Genomic DNA, 20,915 nt, shown 5'->3' on the forward strand with positions numbered 1-20,915 from the left:
CTTCTGCAAATTGTCCCTCGTGTGTAGGATGGAACGTGGGGTGATCGCTGGTCGGTGCGAAGGGTTATCTGACAGGCTGCCATCCCGAAACATCACCTATCCATGTTCTCCGAAGGTGCAGTCTGACCCGCTGAGCTACTTCAGTATTCTAGTCTCAGCTGCTCTACATCGATGAGACCAAGCGCAGGCTTGGCGATCGCTTCGCCCAACACCTCCGCTCAGTTCGCAATAACCAACCTGATCTCCCGGTGGCTCAGCACTTCAACTCCCCCTCCCATTCCCAATCTGACCTTTCTGTCCTGGGCCTCCTCCATGGCCAGAGTGAGTCCCACCGCAAATTGGAGGAGCAGCACGTCATATTCCGCTTGGGTAGTTTACACCCCAGCGGTATGAACATTGACCTCCAATTTCAGGTAGTCCCTGCTTTCTCCCTCTTTCCCCTCCCTTCCAAGCTCTCCCACAGCCCACTGTCTCCACCTCTTCCTTTCTTCTTCCCACCCCCCCCCCCCCACACCCACATATATCAGAAGGAGGGTCCCGACCCGAAACGTCACCTATTCCATCGCTCTGTAGATGCTGCCTCACCCGCAGAGTTTCTCCAGCATTTTTGTCTACCTTCAGTATTCTGTACATTCTTTTGTATGCCAGCACCTGCAGTTCCTGTATCTATATCGCTTACCTCAGTAAGACCGGATCAAAGGTCGTTGCAACATCTTGAAGAATCATCGGCAAGTACTTGAGGGAAGCTCCCTGGAATGGGAAGAGATAGGGAATCCGATGAGTTATCAGGACCTAGTGCTGATCAATACATGCATTCAACATAGAACATAGAAAATAGCTGCAGGAGGAGGCCATTCGGCCCTTTGAGCCAGCACCACCATTCAATATGATCATGGCTGATCATCCAAATCGGTATCCCGTTCCTGCTTTTTCCACATATCCCAACTCCGCTATCTTTAATGGCTCTATCTAACTCTCTCCATCCTGTGAATTGGCCTCCACTGCCTTCTGTGGCAGAGAAGTCCACAGATTCACAACTGGGTGAAAATGTTTTTCCTCATCTCAGTGCTAAATGGCCCACCGCTTAATCTTAAACAGTGACCCCCCTTGTTTCCCCCCCCCCCCCCCCCCCCCCCCCCCCCCCCCCCCCCCCCCCCCCCCCCCCCCCCCCCCCCCCCCCCCCCCCCCCCCCCCCCCCCCCCCCCCCCCCCCCCCCCAACATCGGGAACATGTTTCCGGCATCTAGCCTGTCCAATCCCTTAATAATATTTAATGTTTCTATGAGATCCACTCTCATCCTTCTAAATTACTGTGAATACAAGCCCAGTCGACCCATTCCTTCATCATATGTCGGTCGGGACCGCCATCCCAGGAATTAACCTGGTGAACCGACGCTGCACTCCCTCAATGGCTAGAATGTCCTTCCTCAGATTAGGAGACCAAAACCGTACACAATATTCCAGGTGTGGTTTCACCGGGGCCCTGTACAACTGCTGTAGGACCTCCTTGCTCCTATACTCAAATCCTCTTGCTATGACATAGGACACCACTTGGCCCATCAGGTCTATGCTGGCTCGCACTTATTGTCTCTTACACACATACCTTATGCTCTCAAGTAATTATGTCTCCATATGTTTCTACTGTTCACCATGTCAGAGATGCAGGAAAACTGGTACAAAAGTAGAAAGCATTTTATCGGGATGCATCACAGCACGGTTTGGGAACAGTTCCATCCAAGACCGCAAGAAATTGCAGAGAATTGTGGACGCAGCCCAGACCATCACACAAACCAACCTCCCTTCCATCGACTCCATCTACAAGGCCACCAGCATAATCAAGGACCAGTCTCACCCTGGTCACTTCCTCCTTCTCCACTCTCCCATCGGGCAAGAGCTATAGAAGTGTGAAAATGCACACCTCCAGACAATAGACAATAGACAATAGGTGCAGGAGTAGGCCATTTGGCCCATCGAGCCTTGGGCAGTCTGCACCCCAGCGGCTTGAACATTAACTTCTCCCAGTTCCGGTAGCCCTCGCTGTCTCCTCCCCTTCCCAGCTCCCCTTCTCAGCCCTCTGGCTCCTCCTCTTCATTTCTTCTCCCCCCCCCCCCCCCCCCCCCCCACCCCCACCTTGCATCAGTCTGAAGAAGGGTTTTGGCCCGAAACGTTGCCTATTTCCTTCGCTCTATAGATGCTGCCGCACCCGCTGAGTTTCTCCAACATTTTTGTCTACCCTCTATGAGCATATCCATGGACAAGTGTCCCCAGATTCCAACTCTGCTTCTTCCTCGTGGTTACTTACCTGCATCAGCAATGTGTTGCCTTCCAGTGGTGACTTCATCAGGACGTTGAATTTCTCCAGTAGTATTCGCACCGAATCATCATACTCCTTCTTCTCCTTGCCCTCATACAGCCTGAAACAAGGCAGCAGGTGGTCAACCGGGTCCTAACCCCTGCCTCTGTCATCACTGACAATCACAACCTTTCATCCCCATGATGGAAATATCAAACAATAGGCAACAGACAGTAGGTGCAGGAGTAGGCCATTCGGCTCTTTGAGTCAGCACTGCCATTCAATGTGATCATGGCTGATCATCCCCAATCAGTACCCCGTTCCTGTCTCCTCCCCATATCCCCTGACTCTGCTATCTTGAAGAGCTCTATCTAACTCTCTCTTGAAAGCATCCAGAGAATTATGAATTCCACAGACTCACAACTCTCTGGGTGAAAAAGTGTTACCTCATCTCCGTTCTAAATGGCCTACCCCTTATTCTGCAACTGTGGCCCCTGGTTCTGGACTCCCCCAACATCGGGAACATGTTTCCTGCCCATAGTGTGTCCGAGCTCAGTGCTGGGACCCCAGCTATTTACAATATATATTAATGATCTGGATGAGGGAATTGAAGGCAATATCTCCAAGTTTGCGGATGACACTAAGCTGGGGGGCAGTGTTAGCTGTGAGGAGGATGCTAGGAGACTGCAAGGTGACTTGGATAGGCTAGGTGAGTGGGCAAATGTTTGGCAGATGCAGTATAATGTGGATAAATGTGAGGTTATCCATTTTGGTGGCAAAAACGGGAAAGCAGACTATTATCTAAATGGTGGCCGATTGGGAAAGGGGGAGATGCAGCGAGACCTGGGTGTCATGGTACACCAGTCATTGAAGGTAGGCATGCAGGTGCAGCAGGCAGTAAAGAAAGCGAATGGTATGTTAGCTTTCATTGCAAAAGAATTTGAGTATAGGAGCAGGGAGGTTCTACTGCAGTTGTACAGGGTCTTGGTGAGACCACACCTGGAGTATTGTGTACAGTTTTGGTCTCCAAATCTGAGGAAGGACATTATTGCCATAGAGGGAGTGCAGAGACGGTTCACCAGACTGATTCCTGGGATGTCAGAACTGTCTTATGAAGAAAGACTGGATAGAATTGGTTTATACTCTCTAGAATTTAAGATTGAGAGGGGGTCTTATAGAAACTTACAAAATTCTTAAGGGGTTAGACAGGCTAGATGCAGGAAGATTGTTCCCGATGTTGGGGAAGTCCAGGACAAGGGGTCACAGCTTAAGGATAAGGGGGAAATCCTTTAAAACCGAGATGAGAAGAACTTTTTTTCACACAGAGAGTGGTGAATCTCTGGAACTCTCTGCCACAGAGGGTAGTTGAGGCCAGTTCATTGGCTATATTTAAGAGGGAGTTAGATGTGGCCCTTGTGGCTAAGGGGATCAGGGGGTATGAAGAGAAGGCAGGTACAGGATACTGAGTTGGATGATCAGCCATGATCATATTGAATGGCGGTGCAGGCTCGAAGGGCTGAATGGCCTACTCCTGCACCTAATTTCTATGTTTCTATCCCTTAATAATCTTATATGTTTCAATAAGATCCCCTCTCATGGAGTTGTGATGGAAAAATAGATCAACCATGATTAAATGGTGGAGTAGACTCGATGTGCCAAATGGCCTAATCCTGCTCCTATGACATGAAATTACGAACACTATGTGCCCTGTGAACAGCTGGATTGTTTTTCATGTCTAGCATTTTTTTATCACAATGTATTGTAGAATCATAGAGTCTTACAGCGTGGAAACAGGTCCTTTGGCCCAACATGCCCACACCAGCCAACATGTCCCACCTATACTAGCCCCACTTGCCTGCATTTGGCCCATATCCATCCAAACCTGTCCTATCCATGTACCTATCTGAATGTTTATTAAATGTTGAGATAATACCAGCCTCAACTACCTCCTCCTGCAGCTTAGAAACATAGAAACATAGAAAATAGGTGCAGGAGAAGGCCATTCGGCCCTTCGAGCCAGCACCGCCATTCATTGTGCTCATGGCTGATCGTCCCCTATCAATAACCCGTGCCTGCCTTCTCCCCATATCCCTTGACTCCACTAGCCCCTAGAGCTCTATCTAACTCTCTCTTCAATCCATCCAGTGACTTGGCCTCCACTGCCCTCTGTGGCAGGGAATTCCACAAATTCACAACTCTCTGGGTGAAAAAGTTTTTTTCTCACCTCAGTCTTAAATGACCTCCCCTTTATTCTAAAACTGTGGCCCCTGGTTCTGGACTCGCCCAACATTGGGAACATTTTTCCTGCATCTAGCTTGTTCCATAGGCTCACCACCCTTTGCATGAAAAAGATACCCCTCAGGTTCCTACTGGATCTTTCCCCCCTCACCTTAAACCTATGCACTCTGGTCCTCGATTCCCCTACTCTGCTCAAGAGACTGTGCGTCTACCCGATCTATTCCTTTCATGATGTTTTACACCTCCCTAAGATCACTTCTCATCCTCCTACACTCCATGGTATAGAGTCCTTGGAGGCTCAACCTCTCTCCGTAGTTGAGGCACTCGAGTCCTGGCAACACCCTCGTAAATCTTCTCCACACTCTTTACACCTGTCCTATAACATGGTGTCCGCTACTGACCACAATATTCTCAAAGTTAAAATATAAAGGCTACCAGGACCTGGTAATGGGGGGTATAAAATACATTTTTAATAAAAACATGGTTGGTATATCCTTTTTTGCGGAGTTTTGTGTTACAATAGAGCAATTGATTTTTCTTTCTTCTTTTTTTTCTTTTCTTTCTAGGGTCTTATTTCTTTTCTTTACTTCCTTCTCTAATTCCTTCCCTAAGGGGTTCTCTTCTCCCAACACTTTCCTGCACCTTCACGATTCTTGCTTACTTTCCTTACTTCTTTTATTTCTTTCCCTTTTAAAGCTCAAAAAATGAAGTGGTACAACATAATGTAATAAGATATATGCGATATATTAATGTGATTTACTGTACTGGTAATAAAAAATAAATAAAAAATAAAAAATAATAAATAAATAAATAAAATAAAAATATTCTCAATGTGGCCTCACCAATGTTTTATACAACTGCACCATGACCTCCCAACGTTTATACTCAATGCTCTGACTGATGAAGCCCAAAGCACCGAAATAGGTTTTGACCACCCTATCTACACGTTCAATGAACCATGTACAGTACCTGCTTCTCCACGCTGGCTGTGGGCCTGGGGGCGTCGCTCCTGTCAGACTCCCAACACCTGGATGGGGGAGGGGGGGGGGGGGGGACGGGGTGGAGGGGTGGTGGGCACTCGGGAGGGGACGGGGATGGTTCTGTGGCGGTCCAGCAGCGATTGCAGCGCCGGAGACCCCGGGATCGACCCTGGCTGCGGATGAGGCGCACGTCTGTGTCCATGCCGTGCACGGTTGCCAAGAGTTTTTATCGCTCGTGACCTTTGACAAATCCCATGATTCCTTGTGTTTTTTCGGAATACCGAACTCACTTATTCACTGGATGTTTTCAAGAGAAACTTAGATTTCGCTCTTGGGGCTAACGGAATCGAAGGAGAAAGGGAGAAGGCAGGAACGGGGTACTGATTATGGATGATCAGCCATGATCACATTGAATGGCGGTGCTGGTTGGAAGGGCCGAATGGCCTACTCCTGCACCTATTGTCTATGTTTCTACGGCCGAGAAATGGAGGGACTTACTGCGAATAGAGGCATCTTGAACGGACGGTGAACTTAAAGATGTACTCCAATGCTTTGAATGCTCGTTTGAGAGGCTCGCAGTCGAGGCCGCGGCTCGCTGTGTCCACATACTCCGTCAGCACTGACAGCAACTTCCTACAACCAGAATGAGAGTCACCCTTAGAGAGAGTATAATCCCAAATCACACTCAGCAAACAATGCACTGTGATATTTAGCAGTCAGATGGACACAAAATGCTGGAGTAACTCAGCGGGACAGGCAGCGCCTCGGGACAGAAGGAATGGGTGAGATTTCAGGTCGAGGACCTTCTTCAGGCTGGTTAGGGATTGGGGAAACAAGACGATTGTGTAGAGAGATATAGAACAATGAATGAAAAATATTGATCAGTTTGGTTTTAGTTCAATTTATTGTCACGTGTACCAAGATCACCTGCTATCCAGTCAGCGGAAAGACTATTTTAGCGGTGGCACAGTGGCGCGGCAGTAGGTTTGCAGCCTCACAGCGCCAGTGACCTGGGTTCGATCCTGACTACGGGTCGTATCGGTATGGAGTTTGGACGTTCTCTCTGTGACCTGTGTGGGTTTTCCCCGGGTGCTCTGGTATCCTCCCACACTCCAAAGACGTACAGGTTTGCAGGTTAATTGGCTTCAGTAAAAATTGTAAATTGTCGCTAGTGTGTTGGATTGTGCTGGAGTATGGGGATCGCTGGTCGGCGGGGTCTCGGTGGGGCAAAGGGCCTGTTTCCGCGCTGTAACTCTAAAGTTTAAAGTAAGTTCTTCGTCTGCTCAGTAAGTGAAGTCCATAGTAAAGTCAGAAGTGTGTTGGAATAGACCATCAGGTGGCGTCAGTAATGGCTGCCTCTCCAACAGTCTGTCTGTCCCTTCCTTTGTTGTGTTGTTTGTACGTGTTAAATGTATGTTTTTATTGTTCTTTAGCTTGTTTTATGTGGGGGTGGGGAGTTTGGGGAAACTTTTTCTAATCTCTTACCTCGACGGAGATGCGTTTACTTTTCTCCGTATGGTATCTCCGTCCCCACTGCGGCCTAACATGGAGGAGTTGACGGCCTTTGCTGGAGACTGATTTCGAGAGCTCCACCGTGGGACTGTAACATCATGGAGCCCGCGATCCCCTTGCCAGGGATCGACCTCTGAGCTCTACCGCGCACGGGACCCTGCGGAACTGTAACGTCACGGAGCTTGTGGTCTCTGAGTAGAGACCGACTTCGTGAAGTCCAAGCAGCAGGAGGTTCGACCACCCTGACGCGGGAGTTTCGATCACCCCGACACAGGAGTTTCGATCACCCCGACACAGGAGTTTCCATCACCCCGACACAGGAGTTTCCATCACCCCGACACAGGAGTTTCCATCACCCCGACACAGGAGTTTCCATCACCCCGACACAGGAGTTTCCATCACCCCGACACAGGAGTTTCCATCACCCCGACACAGGAGTTTCCATCACCCCGACACAGGAGTTTCCATCACCCCGACACAGGAGTTTCCATCACCCCGACACAGGAGTTTCCATCACCCCGACACAGGAGTTTCGATCACCCCGACACAGGAGTTTCCATCACCCCGACACAGGAGTTTCCATCATCCCAACACAGGAGTTTCGATCACCCCGACGTTGGAGTTTCGATCACCCCGACGTTGGAGTTTCAATCACCCCGACACAGGAGTTTCCATCACCCCAACACAGGAGCTGCGATCACCCTGACATGGGGGCTTCGATCACCCGACTGCGGATGGTTCGACTGCCCCGACCACGGGAGAATAAAAGAGGAAGCAGATTTGACTTTATTGCTTTCTATCACAGTGAGGTGCGTGGGGAATCCGCTGTGGTGGATGTTTATGTTAACTTTTATGTAGTTGTTGCTTTTTGTTTTAGTATGGCAATTTGAATTTCACTGAACCTTAATTGGTACATGTGAAAATAAACAGACCTTGAAACCTTGAATATATTCCACTTGCCTGGTTAGTGGATCACTGTTTGAGGCTCAAAAACAATGAAACTATACATGATTACAGCTGTCCGCAGTGTACAGATACAGGGTATAGGGAATAACGTTTAGTGCAAGATAAAGTCCAGTAAAGATAGTACGAGGGTCTCCAATGAGGTAGATGGGAGGCCAGGACCGCTCTCTGGTTGGTAATAGGATTGTTACCTGATAACAGCTGGGAAGAAACTGTCCCTGAATCTGGAGGTGTGTGCGTTTTCATACTTCTGTACCTCTTGCCCGATGGGAGAGGGGAGAAGAGGGAGTGGCCGGGGTGCAACTGGCCCTTGATGATGCTGTTGGCCTTGCCGAGGCAGCGTGAGGTGTAGATGGAGTCAATCTAAGGGAGGTTGGTTTGTGTGAAGGCCTGGGCTATGGCCACAATTGGCTGCAATTTCTTGCATCTGTGAGGCAGCAGCTCTGTCATCTGCAGCACTGAGCCTTGCCTCCAACTTGACTGGAAATTTCCGGAAGTGGCGGCGCTGTTAATAGCTGCGGCTCGCCTGCAGTCCGTCCGTCTTTACTTTTTTCTGTTGTTTTTTTTGTTTTGTTTTGGTTAAGTTTTAGTTTGTTGGGTTGTGTTGGGGGTGGGGGGGTGAAACATGTTCTCTGTCTCTTCCTTCGGGTTAATGTGACTTTTTCGTGTCGTATCCCCCTTCTCTGCCTCCGTCTGCGCTGAGGCCTAATGGTGGAGCTGGCGGCCTCCAGCCTGTGACTGACCCCGAGGCTCTGAAGGCAGAGCCAGCCAGGACTCACCAACGTGAGGCTGGCCGTCTTCGGGGCTGAGGCAGCGGTGGCCCGACTTGCTGGTGCGGAGTTCTGGCTTTCGGCGGTGGCCTGGAGCTGATGCAGTGGGGCTCGGAGCGGAGACTGCGGGACCCAGAGCTGATGCAGCGGCCCGGAGCGGAGACTGCGGGACCCGGAGCTGGGGCGGCGGAGCCCGGAGCGGAGACTGCGGGACCCGGAGCTGGGGCGGCGGCCTGGAGCGGAGACTGCGGGACCCGGAGCTGGAGCTGGGGCGGCGGCCTGGAGCGGAGACTGCGGGACCCGGAGCTGGGGCGGCGGCCCGGAGCTGGGGCGGCGGCCTGGAGCGGAGACTGCGGGACCCGGAGCTGGGGCGGCGGCCTGGAGCTGGGGCGGCGGCCTGGAGCGGAGACTGCGGGACCCGGAGCTGCGGCGGCTGCCCGGAGCTGATGCTGTGGAGACGGCGTTCCGGCTTTCGGGGGCGGCGACATCACCACGGAGGTCCGCTGGACTGGAGGGCGGCATCTTCGGCCTGGATCGATCGCCTCAGCGCAGAGGGAGAACAAGGAGGGAAGGGGCGGAGACTAAGACTTTGCCTCCATCACAGTGAGGATGTGCTTGGTGAACTCACTGTGGTGGATGTTTAATTTGTGTTTATTGTATGTTTTGTTATTATTGGTTCCGTGTATGACTGCAGGCAATGTATTTTCGTTCAGACCGAAAGGTCTGAATGACAATAAAGGAATCTAATTCTAATTCTAATTCTAATATAGGTTTATTCTTGCGCGATCGACGTTTGCAGCGGACTCTGCAGTCCATTTGTCTTTTTTTATTTTTTAGTCCCGTTGAGTGTATAGTTTGACGTGGTTTATATATTGTTTTTAACTGTGTATATGTGTGGGGCGGGTGGGGGAAACTTTTAAATCACTTCCCTTTAAACCTTTTCCCTGTCGGGTCTCCGTTGTCGTTGGGGCCTTGCACCGTGGAGTGGCCTCCAACTGGAATGACCTGGGGGCTCCAGTCGCGGAGCCTGCGGACTCACCATCGTGGAGCTGGCCGGCATCGGAGCATGGTGAGCGGTGGTGGCCTGCGGCTGCGGCCCGACTCCGGAGCTTCGGAGGCTGCAGCTGCAGGCCCGGTGCACGGTGACATCGGGAGCTCGCGGGTCCCTGGTGGGAGACCGCTTTTCGGAGCTCCCGCAACGGCAACTTCTCCAGCCCGAGTCGCAGGGTTGAAGGCGACCCGGAGCAGGGCCTTACATCGCCCGGCGTGGACTTAACGGCCGCGGGACTTGCCATCGGGAGAAGAATGGAGAGCAGGGGAGAAACAAGACTTTGCCTTCCATCACAGTGAGAAGGAGGTTCACTGTGATGGATGTTTGTGTAAATTGTGTTAATTGTGTGTCTTGGTTCTTTTCTTGTTGTATGACTGCAGAAACCAAATTTTGTTTGAACTTCATTTGAGGTTCAAATGACAATAAACGGTATTGTAATTGTAAAAACAAAAAATGTAATGATACTGTTTAATGTTCTTTGACTCTGTGACAAAGGGAAATAAGTGAAGGAATGGGACAAAGGATTACACGGAGGGCTAACATTGGCTTTGTTGACGTGTCTGTTACAGAAAAATTATGAATTTAGGAAAGATCTAATCAAACGAGTGGCACAGTGGCACAGTGGCGCAGAGGGGTAAAGTGCGAGATTACAAAATGTATTACATCGGTTGAATTAGAAAGGGGTGAAGGATAATTCCTAATCTGCAAGAATTACATAGCCAGATGCATAGTATACCACACAGCGCAGCACGCTGGCACAGCGGTAGAGTTACTGCCTGATAGAGACCTGGGTTCGACCCTGACTACGGGTGCTGTCTGTACGGAGTTTGTACGTTCACCCTGTGACCATGTGGGTTTTCTCTGGGTGCTCCGGTGTCCCTCCACACTCCAGGTTTACAGGTTTGTACGCCAATTGGTTTCTGTATATTGTCCCTAGTGTGTAGGATAGAACTAGTGTACAGGTACTCGCTGGTCGGCACGGACTCCGAGGGCCGAAGGGCCTTTTTCCACCCTGTGTCTCCAAACTAAACTAAAACTATTATGAGTTTACCACCAACACTTATTTTTAGTTTTAGAGATACAGCGCGGAAACAGGTCCTTCAGCTCACTAAGTCCATGCCGGCCAGCGATCCCCGCACACTTACGCTATCCTATACACACTAGGGACAATTTACAGTTATACCCAGCCAATTAACCTACAAACCTGCACGTATTTGGAGTGTGGATGAAAACAGGAGACCCTGGAGAAAACCCACGCAGGTCACGGGGAGAACGTACAAACTCCGTACAGACAGCACCCGTAGTCAGGATGGAACCCGGGTCTCTACCGCTGCGCCACCGAGCCACAAATCGAAGAAAAGCCAATGTTATTCAAATGATCTACTTGACGACCAACTTCAATGATACTCAATGATTCATTGAATGAATGAACACACATCACTTTTTGTCAACGTACTTGTAAGCCAAGGTAGCACTGAAGTGCTGTCGAATGTAAGCTTCCAGAACAGCATTGAAGTGTTGGAACTTCCTGTCTGCTATCAGCCCAATGAGAAACACCTGCAATCACAACAAGGGTGAAATAGAAGTCAGTTGTGTTGAGAGGTACAGAGTGGATACAAGCCTTCCAGCCTACCGAGACAGTGCCGAGCAGTGATCCCCGCACACTTGCACTTTCCTACAGACAGTACCAACCATTTACAGTTTTACCCCAACCAATTAACATACAAACCTGCACGTCTTTGGAGTGTGGGAGGAAACCCCGGAGTACCCGTAGAAAATCCACGCAGGTCACGGGCAGAACGTACGAACTCCGTGCAGACAGCACCCGCAGCCGGGATCGAACCCGGGTCTCTGGCGCTGAGAGGCAGCAACTTTAACCACTGAGCCGCCTGCCGGGCCATCGGCATCTCCTCCATGGCAAACTTTGCCGGTCTGATTTATAGGGGGGATTGAGGGAGAGGGGGAAAGTGGGGGGGAGGTGAGGAGAGTGGGGGAGGAAGGGGAATAGATGGAGAGGAGGAGGAGGGAGGAGTGGGGGATAGAGGGAGAGGAGGGCAGTGGGGGTGGTCAGGAGGGATAGTGGGGGGGGGGGGGGGGAGGGGTGGGGAAGCGGGGGGGGGGGGAGGGGGGGGGGGGGATAGGGGGAGGAAATTGGAAGGGGGAGTGAGGAGGGAGTGTGTGGAGGAGGGTTATGGAGGGAGGGAGGGAATGACTGAGGGTAGGGGAAAGGAGAGGGAGGGAGAGGTGAAGGAGGGACTTGGGGAGAGGAGGAGAGGGGAAAGAAGAGGGAGGATGAAGAGGAGGGGGAGGGAGTGCTGGGGATGAGGGGAAATGAGCCGTGCCTGCCCAGTTGGGGGCTATGCGTGAGTGGTGCAATATTGCATTGGGGGGGCCGTTTGCATTGGGGGATCGGGTGAGTGGCGGAATATTGCATTGAGGAAAGGGTTGCGTTGGGGGACCAGGCCTCTCATGTGACAGAGACCCAACAGGTCCCACTTAGTCTAATATAATACAGAAACAAGGAACTGGAGGTTTATGAAAATCCCAGCTCCTTCCCCGCCCACCGGCCCTGTCTCTGTCTCTCCCCCACTTGGACTCAAACCTATTGCTCCCCTCCTCTTCCCTCTCCACCCATATTCATTCCTCTAGCTTCACAATTCATAACGCTTCAATCCTTTTGTCTCACGTATTCTATCTTTTCATCTCAACACCTCACACTTCACTGTATTTAGAGGTTGTGATTGGAACTCCAGAGACACAGACAGGGGCAATAAAATAGCAGATATTTGCACCAGCATCCCCACTATAACTTCGCTGCTCATTTAACAGGTTTAGTTTAGTTTAGTTTGGTATAGGCGATACAGTGTGGAATGAACGAATGAATGAATAAAAGCATGAATTAATAAGTTTATTGGCCAAGTATTCACATACAAGGAATTTGCCTTGGTGCTCCATCCGCAAGTGACAACATGACATACAGTGACAGTTAGGAATCACACATAAAACACCAAATATTAATAATAAAACATTATCGATTAAACATGTGAATTAAATAAAATACCAGATCAAAGGGAGACTACAGATTTTTGGCTGTTTGGTACACCTACTACTCGTGGATAAAAACTTTATGGCTGGCTGTGGCAGCTTTGACAGTCCGGAGTCGCCTTCCAGAGGGAAGTGATTCAAAGAGTTTGTGGCCAGGGTGAGAGGGGTCAGAGATGATCTTGCCCGCTCGCTTCCTGGCCCTTGCAGTGTACAGTTCATCAATGGAGGGAAGGCTGCAGCCAATAATCTTCTCTGCTGATCGGACAATTCGCTGCAGCCTCCGGATGTCGTGCTTGGTGGCTGAGCCAAACCAGACCATGATGGAGAAGGTGAGGACAGACTCTACGATGGCCGTGTAGAATTGGACCATCATTGCCTGTGGCAGATTGTGCTTCCTCAGCTGCCGCAGGAAGTACATCCTCTGTTGGGCCTTTTTGACTGTGGAGTTGATGGTAGCCCCCCACTTAAGGTCCTTGGAGATGATGGAGATTAAAGGACTCCACAGATGTGACTGTGGTGTTGTTGATGGTGAGTGGGGTGAGGGGAGGGGGAGCTCTCCTGAAGTCTTCAATCAATTCCACTGTCTTAAGAGCATTGAGCTCTAGGTTGTTGCTACGGCACCAGGACGCCAGCTATGTCACTTCCTATCTGTAGGCACCTGCTGTGTCTCTTCCTGTCTGTAAGCAAGTACATCCTCTTTCCAAACAGGCCCACCAACTCTGCACTGACTAGTGATCACCCCTACACTAGTTCTATCATACACAACAGGGAACAATTTACAGAGGCCAATTAATCTACAAACCTGCACGTCTTTGGAATGTGGGAGGAAACCGGAGCACCCGGAGAAAACCCACGCGGTCACAGAGTCAAGTCATACAGTGTGGAAACAGGACCTTCTGCCCAACTTCCCCTCACCATCCCATCAACAATAGTTACGCCTGCCTGCGTTTGGCCCATATCCCTCTAAACCTGTCCGATCCATGTACCCGTGTAAATGTTTGATCCACACCGCACAAAAAATCACTGGCTGCCCACTGCCTTCCCTGAAGGACATCTTCAGCTCTCGCTGCCTTGGCAGGGCAGCCAACATGCTGAAGGACCCTTCCCACCCTGGACACAACCTGTTCCACCTGCTGCCCTCTGGCAGACGGTTCAGGTCTTTCAAAACTCGCACAAACAGACAGTTTCTACCCCATAGCCATACGTGAACTTAATAATGCAAAATAAGAAATAACACTCACATTCAACTGAATGGCTCTACCTCAGCTGCTATTGGTATTTATCTGTAATTTTTTTTTAATATGTATATATTTTTACCTTTTCTTATATATTTAAAATTGCTCTTGTGAATCGCACCGTGGGATTGACTTTTAAATTTCATTGTACCATGTGCAATGACAATAAAGAGATTCATTCATTGATAAACATTGCGACAGTCCCTGCTACAGGGTCTCAGGGAGAACGTGCAAACTCCGTGCAGACAGCACCCGTGGTCAGGATCGAACCCGGGTCTCTGGCGCTGCGAGGCAGTGACCTTACCGCTGCGCCACCGTGTGTGGCATGCCATCCCCCTGGCTCCGTGACCCTTGCAGTTTAGGGATTATCCGTCTCCCAGATCCAATTCAACCGACTCAACACATTTTGTAATCTGGCACTTTGCCTCCAACACCAAATGTAATTGATCACTAATATTTGATGCCACGCCAATTACCCCCTTTCAAACCAACGTGGATCATTTCCAATCTCAGCCCTGCTTGTGAGTTTAGCGGAATACCCCAGCGCTAGATTTATTTCCTTTGGAGATTCGGGAAGGAACAATTTAAAATTGACTCGAGCTCCTGCTCGTACCTGAACAGCTAACACAGCTGAGCTGATACAGGCTTCTGTTAGCCTTGCTCTGTAATTGTCTTTGAGTTCCTGTCCCCGCGGGCACCCCGAAGAAGAAGGGAAATTCATGAGGCGAGGTGTTGCGCTGGCCGCTGATCCAAAGTGATGGACAATGAATGAATGGATTGTGAATTAAATGGAATTACATTTCTCCAACAAGCTGGAGAGGGTGAGAGAAGAATTTACGAGGATGTTGCCAGGGCCCCAGGGCTTCAGCTACAATAAGAGGAGGTTGAGCAGGTTAGGACTTTATTCATCAGAGCGCAGGAAGATGAGGGGTGATCTTGTAGAGGTGTACAAGATCGTGAAAGGCATTTATTTATTTATGAGTGGAATATGCTTAGGAAACATTCAGACAATAGACAATAGGTGCAGGAGTAGGCCATTAGGCCCTTCAAGCCAGCACCGCCATTCAATGTGATCATGGCTGATCATCCCCAATCAGTACCCCGTTCCTGCCTTCTCCCCATATCCCCTGACTCCGCTATCTTTAAGAGCCCTATCTAGCTCTCTCTTGAAAGCATCCAGAGAACCTGCCTCCACCGCCCTCTGAGGCAGAGAATTCCACAGACTCACCACTCTCTGTGAGAAAAAGTGTTTCCTCGTCTCCGTTCCAAATGGCTTACTCCTTATTCTTCAACTGTGTGGCCCCTGGTTCTGGACTCCCCCAACATCGGGAACATGTTTCCTGCCTCTAATGTGTCCAAGCCCTTAACAATCTTATATGTTTCACTCAGACAGGTACATGGATTGAACAAGTTTAGATGGATACGGGCCAAACGCACGCAGGTGGGACTAGTGGAGATGGGACATGTTGGCCGGTATGGGCAAGTGGAGTTTCCATGCTGTGATACTCTATGGCCTTATGACTATATTCCCACAGTTGAGGAATCGAGGATCTGGGGGCATAGGTTTAAGGCGAAGGGGGGGGGGGGAAGATTTAATTGGAACCTGAGTGGGCAACATTTTTTTTTACACAAAGTGTGGTAGGTATATGGAACCAATTAATGTTTTCCTGAGATGCTGCCTGACTCGATGAGTTACTCCAGCACTTTGGTGGGATATTTGACTCAGCACGGCCATGGTAAAAGCTAGCTTCTTTCAGCTTCGGACGATAGCTAAAATAATACAATTCCTCCAGTTTGATGACCTCGAAAAGATCATCCACACATTAATCTCCTCCCGCCTAGATTACTGCAACTCCCTTTACACTGGCATCAGCCAATCTTCCCTGTCCCGCCTGCAACTGGTCCAAAACATCGCAGCGAGACTTTTGACGGGCACCCGAAAAAGGGACCACATCACCCCAATCCTGGCCTCTCTCCACTGGCTCCCTTGTGGTTCCGTATACATTTCAAGACCCTCCTCTATGTCTACAAAGCCCTCAATGGGCTTGCCCGCTCCTACATTAAAAGTCTTCTCACCCACCACTCCACCTCCAGGCCCCTCAGATCGGCCGACTTGGGGTTACTGAACATCCCGCGGTCTAGGCATAAGCTCAGGGGCGACCGTGCCTTTGCGGTTGCAGCTCCTAGACTGTGGAACAGCATCCCCCCTTCCCATCAGAACTGCCCCCTCCATCCACTCATTTAAGTCAAGACTAAAAACGTATCTATACTCCCAAGCCTTTCCTGACGTCCACTGAGCGAGGGCTATATGTATATATATGTATGTAGTTTGTTTGTTTATACTATTCTTATAACAAATGTAAAGCACTTTGGCCAACGAGAGTTGCTTTTTTAAATGTGCTATATAAATAAATGTGACTTGACTTGACTTGACTATGTGTCTTTCAAAGATTCACAACTGGTGGATTTGATAACCATTCAGGATCCTTGGAATGCACAATGCAGACAAACATCAAGATAGCAAAGACTATCTGAAGTTAGAGAAGTCAATGTTCATACTTTCTGTCCTGGGCCTCCGTCATTGTCAGTCAGGCCCAGCACCTTTGAGGAACAGCACCTCATATTGTGTTTGGGTAGCTTACAGCCCAGCGGTATGAACATTGACTTCTCTAACTTCAGGTAGCCCTTGCTTTCCCTCTTTCTCCATCCCCTCCCCCTTCCCAGTTCTCCCGCCACTCTTAGTCTCCGACTACATTCTATCTCTGTCCAGTCCACTCCCCTGACATCAGTCTGAAGAAGGGTCTTGACCCAAAACATCGCCCATTCCTTCTCGCCAGAGATGCTGCCTCACCCGCTGAGTTACTCCAGCCTTTTGTGTCTACCTACAAACCTATACGTCTTTGGTGTGTGGGAGGAAACTGGAGCACCCAGAGAAAACCCAAACAGTCACAAGAAGAACGTGCAAACTCTGTACAGACAGCGCCAGTAGTGAGGATCGGGTCATTGCAACTCTACCGCTGCAGCCTAATTCGTCTAGTTTATTTTATTGTCACGTGTGCCGAAGTGCAGTGAAACACTTTTTTGTTGCGTGCTATCCAGTTAGCGAAAACACTATTACAATCAAACCATCCACAGTGTACAGATACGACAAAGAGTATAACGTGTAGTGCAAGATATCAGTCAGCGGAAAGACAATACATCGTTACAATCGAGCCATTTACAGTGTTTTGATACATGATACGGGAATCGGCAAGGTAAAGCCAGTAAAGTCCGATCAAAGATAGTCCAAGGGTCACCAATGAGGAAGATAGTAGTTCAGCACTGTTCTCTGGGTGTGGTAGGATGATTCAGTTGCCTGATAGCAGCTGGGACGAAACTGTCCCTGAGCCTGGAGGTGTGTGTTTTCACACTTCTGTGATGCCCACTGTACATCATAATGCCCCAATCTTTGTACTCAATAATACCTTTGTTCCCACTGATAGGGTTGCCGACTTTCTCACTCCCAAATAAGGGACAAGAGGTCAAAAATAAGGGACAAATTCCTCACGGCAATTTATTGACCGACTCGGCCGTGGCTGGGTGAATGATGAGTTGGCACGGGTGCCGGACTGCACACAAAGCCCAGCCAGTGACCAGCTGAGGAGTTTTGGCCCGGGCCGCTCGACGTCGCACGCAAAGTCTGGCGCCCCATCCAACTGGTGACCCGATGGTCGGCCATGAGAAGGTGGGCTGGTGGTGTCGGCGGTAAGTTAAGGGCCTGTCCCACTTGTGCGTCACGCAGGTGGTGCGCGAGGATTTAGAGAATCCGAAAATCCTGGGGCGCCGCGCGCTACCGCGCCACCACACCGCACCACACACCAAGCGCGCATCATGCACGCCATGCGCACGTGTCGTGCATTGTGACATGTAAATGATGTCTCTTAAATGAGGCGCAAATTACGCTCAAGTGGGACCGGCCCTTAACGGTCTGAAGGTCGGACAGCTGGCTGGGCTGCCGACCGACGGGGCCACGGGCGAGGCGCTGCTGCTGCAGCTGCACTCCATGGGCTGCACTACGTCGGGACGAGTGAGGCGGGGACCGGACACGGCGCTCCGACCCGACAGTCCCCTCGACTCGATTAGTGGCAGTCAAATACGGGACAAGGGCGGTCCCGTACGGATCAAACCAATTTAGCCCAATATACGGGATGTCCCGGCTGATTAGGACAGTTGACAAACCTAATCACCAGACTAATCTCTTGAGGTGGGTTGTTGTCTTAAAGGACAGTCAAGAGTCAAGAGTGTTTTATTGTCATATGTCCCAGTCAGAACAATGAAATTCTTACTTGGACAGGCTAGGGTTTTGAAGAATGAAAAAGGACTGGATTGAAACATATTTAAACCTGAGGGATTGTGCAGAGAGGATATTTTCTCTTGTGAGGGAATCTAAAAGTACGATTCCACTGTTTTAAATGTAGGTATCACCGGCTTACCTACTGGACAATGGATCGAATAGGCTTATAAACGGATCAATGATAAATTTCACACAGAGAGATATGAATCTGTGGAATTCTCTGCCTCAGAGGGCGGTGGAGGCCGGTTCTCTGGATACTTTCAAGAGAGAGCTAGATAGGGCTCTTAAAGATAGTGGAGTCAGGGGATATGGGGAGAAGGCAGGAACGGGGTACTGATTGTGGATGATCAGCCATGATCACATTGAATGGCAGTGCTGGCTCGAAGGGACGAATGGCCGACTCCTGCACCTATTGTCTATTGTCTATTGACTGGACATATTCACTGGAATTTAGAAGGATGAGAGGGTATCTTATAGAAACTTTTACAATTCTTAAGGGATTGGACAGGCCAGATGCAGGAAAAATGTTCCCAATGATGGGGGAGTCCAGAACCAGGGATCACAGTTTAAGAATATGGGGTAGGCCATTTAGGACTGAGATGAGGAAAAACCTTTTCACCCAGAGAGTTGTGAATCTGTGGAATTATCTGCCACAGAAGTCAGTGGAGGCCAAATAACTGGATGTTTTCAAGAGAGAGTTAGATTTAGCTCTTGGGGCTAACGGAATCAAGGGATATGGGGGGAAAGCAGGAACAGGGTACTAATTTTGGATGATCAGCCATGATCATTCATATTGAATGACCAAATAGCCTACTCCTGCACCTATTTTCTATGGTTCTATTTTAGATACACAGCATGGAAACAGGCCCTTCAGCCCACCGAGTCCACATTGTCCATTGATCAATTGTTCATACTAGTTCTATGTTTTCCCACTTCTGTATCCACAATCTACACTCTAGGTGTAGGAAAGAACTGCAGATGCTGGTTAAAATCAAAGATAGCCACAAAAAGCTGGAGTAAGTTGGGATGTAATGTTAAAATTGTACAAGGCATTGGTGAGGCCAATTCTGGAATATGGTGTACAATTTTGGTCGCCTAATTATCGGAAGGATGTCAACAAAATAGAGAGAGTACAGAGGAGATTTACTAGAATGTTGCCTGGGTTTCAGCAACTAAGTTACAGAGAAAGGTTGAACAAGTTAGGGCTTTATTCTTTGGAGCGCAGAAGGTTAAGGGGGGACTTGATAGAGGTTTTTAAAATGATGAGAGGGATAGACAGAGTTGACGTGGAAAAGCTTTTCCCACTGAGAGTAGGGAAGATTCAAACAAGGGGACATAACTTGAGAATTAAGGGACTGAAGTTTAGGGGTAACATGAGGGGGAACTTCTTTACTCAGAGAGTGGTAGCTGTGTGGAATGAGCTTCCAGTGAAGGTGGTGGAGGCAGGTTTGTTTTTATCATTTAAAAATAAATTGGATAGTTATATGGATGGGAAGGGAATGGAGGGTTATGGTCTGAGCGCAGGTAGATGGGACTAGGGGAGATTACGTGTTCGGCACGGACTAGAAGGGTCGAGATGGCCTGTTTCCGTGCTGTAAATTGTTATATGGTTATATGGTAACTCAGCGGGACAGGCAGCATCTCTGGAGAGAAGGAATGGGTGACGTTTCGGGTCGAGACCCTTCTTCAGACACGCCCTAGGGGCACTACAAACTAGGGGGCAATTTGACAGAGGGCCAATTCACCTCCAAACCCGCAAGCTTTTGGGATATGGGAAGAAACTGGAATACCCTGCGGAAACCCAATGCAATCTCAGGGAGAACGGGCAAACTCCACACAATGAGAGCACCCGAGAAGGTCAGGATCGAACCCAGATCTCTGGCTCTGTGAGGCATCAGCATTATCAGTTGCCCCACTATGCTGCCATGATCACATTGAATGGCGGTGCTGGCTCGAAGGGCCAAATGGCCTCCTCCTGCACCTTTTGTCTACTGTCTATTGTCTAAAGATGAATTATTTTTAACTTCTTCATTTTAATTTTAAAGAGAGAGATGAATCTTTGAAACTCTTTTCCTCAGAGAACAGTATGAGCCAATTCTCCGAACAACTTTAAGGCAGAGTTAAATTAAATGAACAAACTGTGGTATTCAATTAAATAAAAGGACTTATAGAAAGTCAGCACAATGATTTGTCTTCTGTAACAGTAAGACTCCAGGATCCAATACACTTAACAATACACTTTAAGACATTTGCCTTCCATCACAGTGAGGAGGTGCCTGGCAGACTCACTGTGGTGGATGTTAAACTGTGTTAAGTGTGTGTTCTGTTATTTTATTCTATGTTATGACTGCAAGGCACAAAATTTCATTCAGACAGAAAAGTCTGAATGACAATAAAGGATACTTGACTTGACTTGATTCCAGCCATCAATTAATGACTAAAAGCATTGAAAGGCCTGGAGAGTGTAAATGTGAGGAGGATGGTTCCACTAGTGGG

At 49.2% G+C, this 20,915-nt stretch overlaps 1 protein-coding gene across 1 annotated transcript in view; it reads right to left on the reverse strand.

Moving 5' to 3' along the window:
* The window catches only part of LOC129694493 (dedicator of cytokinesis protein 2-like), a 186,251-nt gene that overhangs the window by 56,487 nt on the left and 108,849 nt on the right, over positions 1–20,915 (reverse strand). Inside the window, exons 12-15 of the mRNA XM_055631210.1 lie at positions 11,263–11,363; positions 6,009–6,143; positions 2,302–2,413; positions 680–750 (exon numbers count right to left, since the gene is read on the reverse strand). Coding sequence (XP_055487185.1) covers positions 680–750; positions 2,302–2,413; positions 6,009–6,143; positions 11,263–11,363 — 419 coding nt within the window. The remainder of the gene's footprint in view (positions 1–679; positions 751–2,301; positions 2,414–6,008; positions 6,144–11,262; positions 11,364–20,915) is intronic.

Source organism: Leucoraja erinacea, unplaced genomic scaffold (assembly GCF_028641065.1).
Source record: "Leucoraja erinacea ecotype New England unplaced genomic scaffold, Leri_hhj_1 Leri_68S, whole genome shotgun sequence".
NCBI classification, from domain to species: domain Eukaryota; kingdom Metazoa; phylum Chordata; class Chondrichthyes; order Rajiformes; family Rajidae; genus Leucoraja; species Leucoraja erinaceus.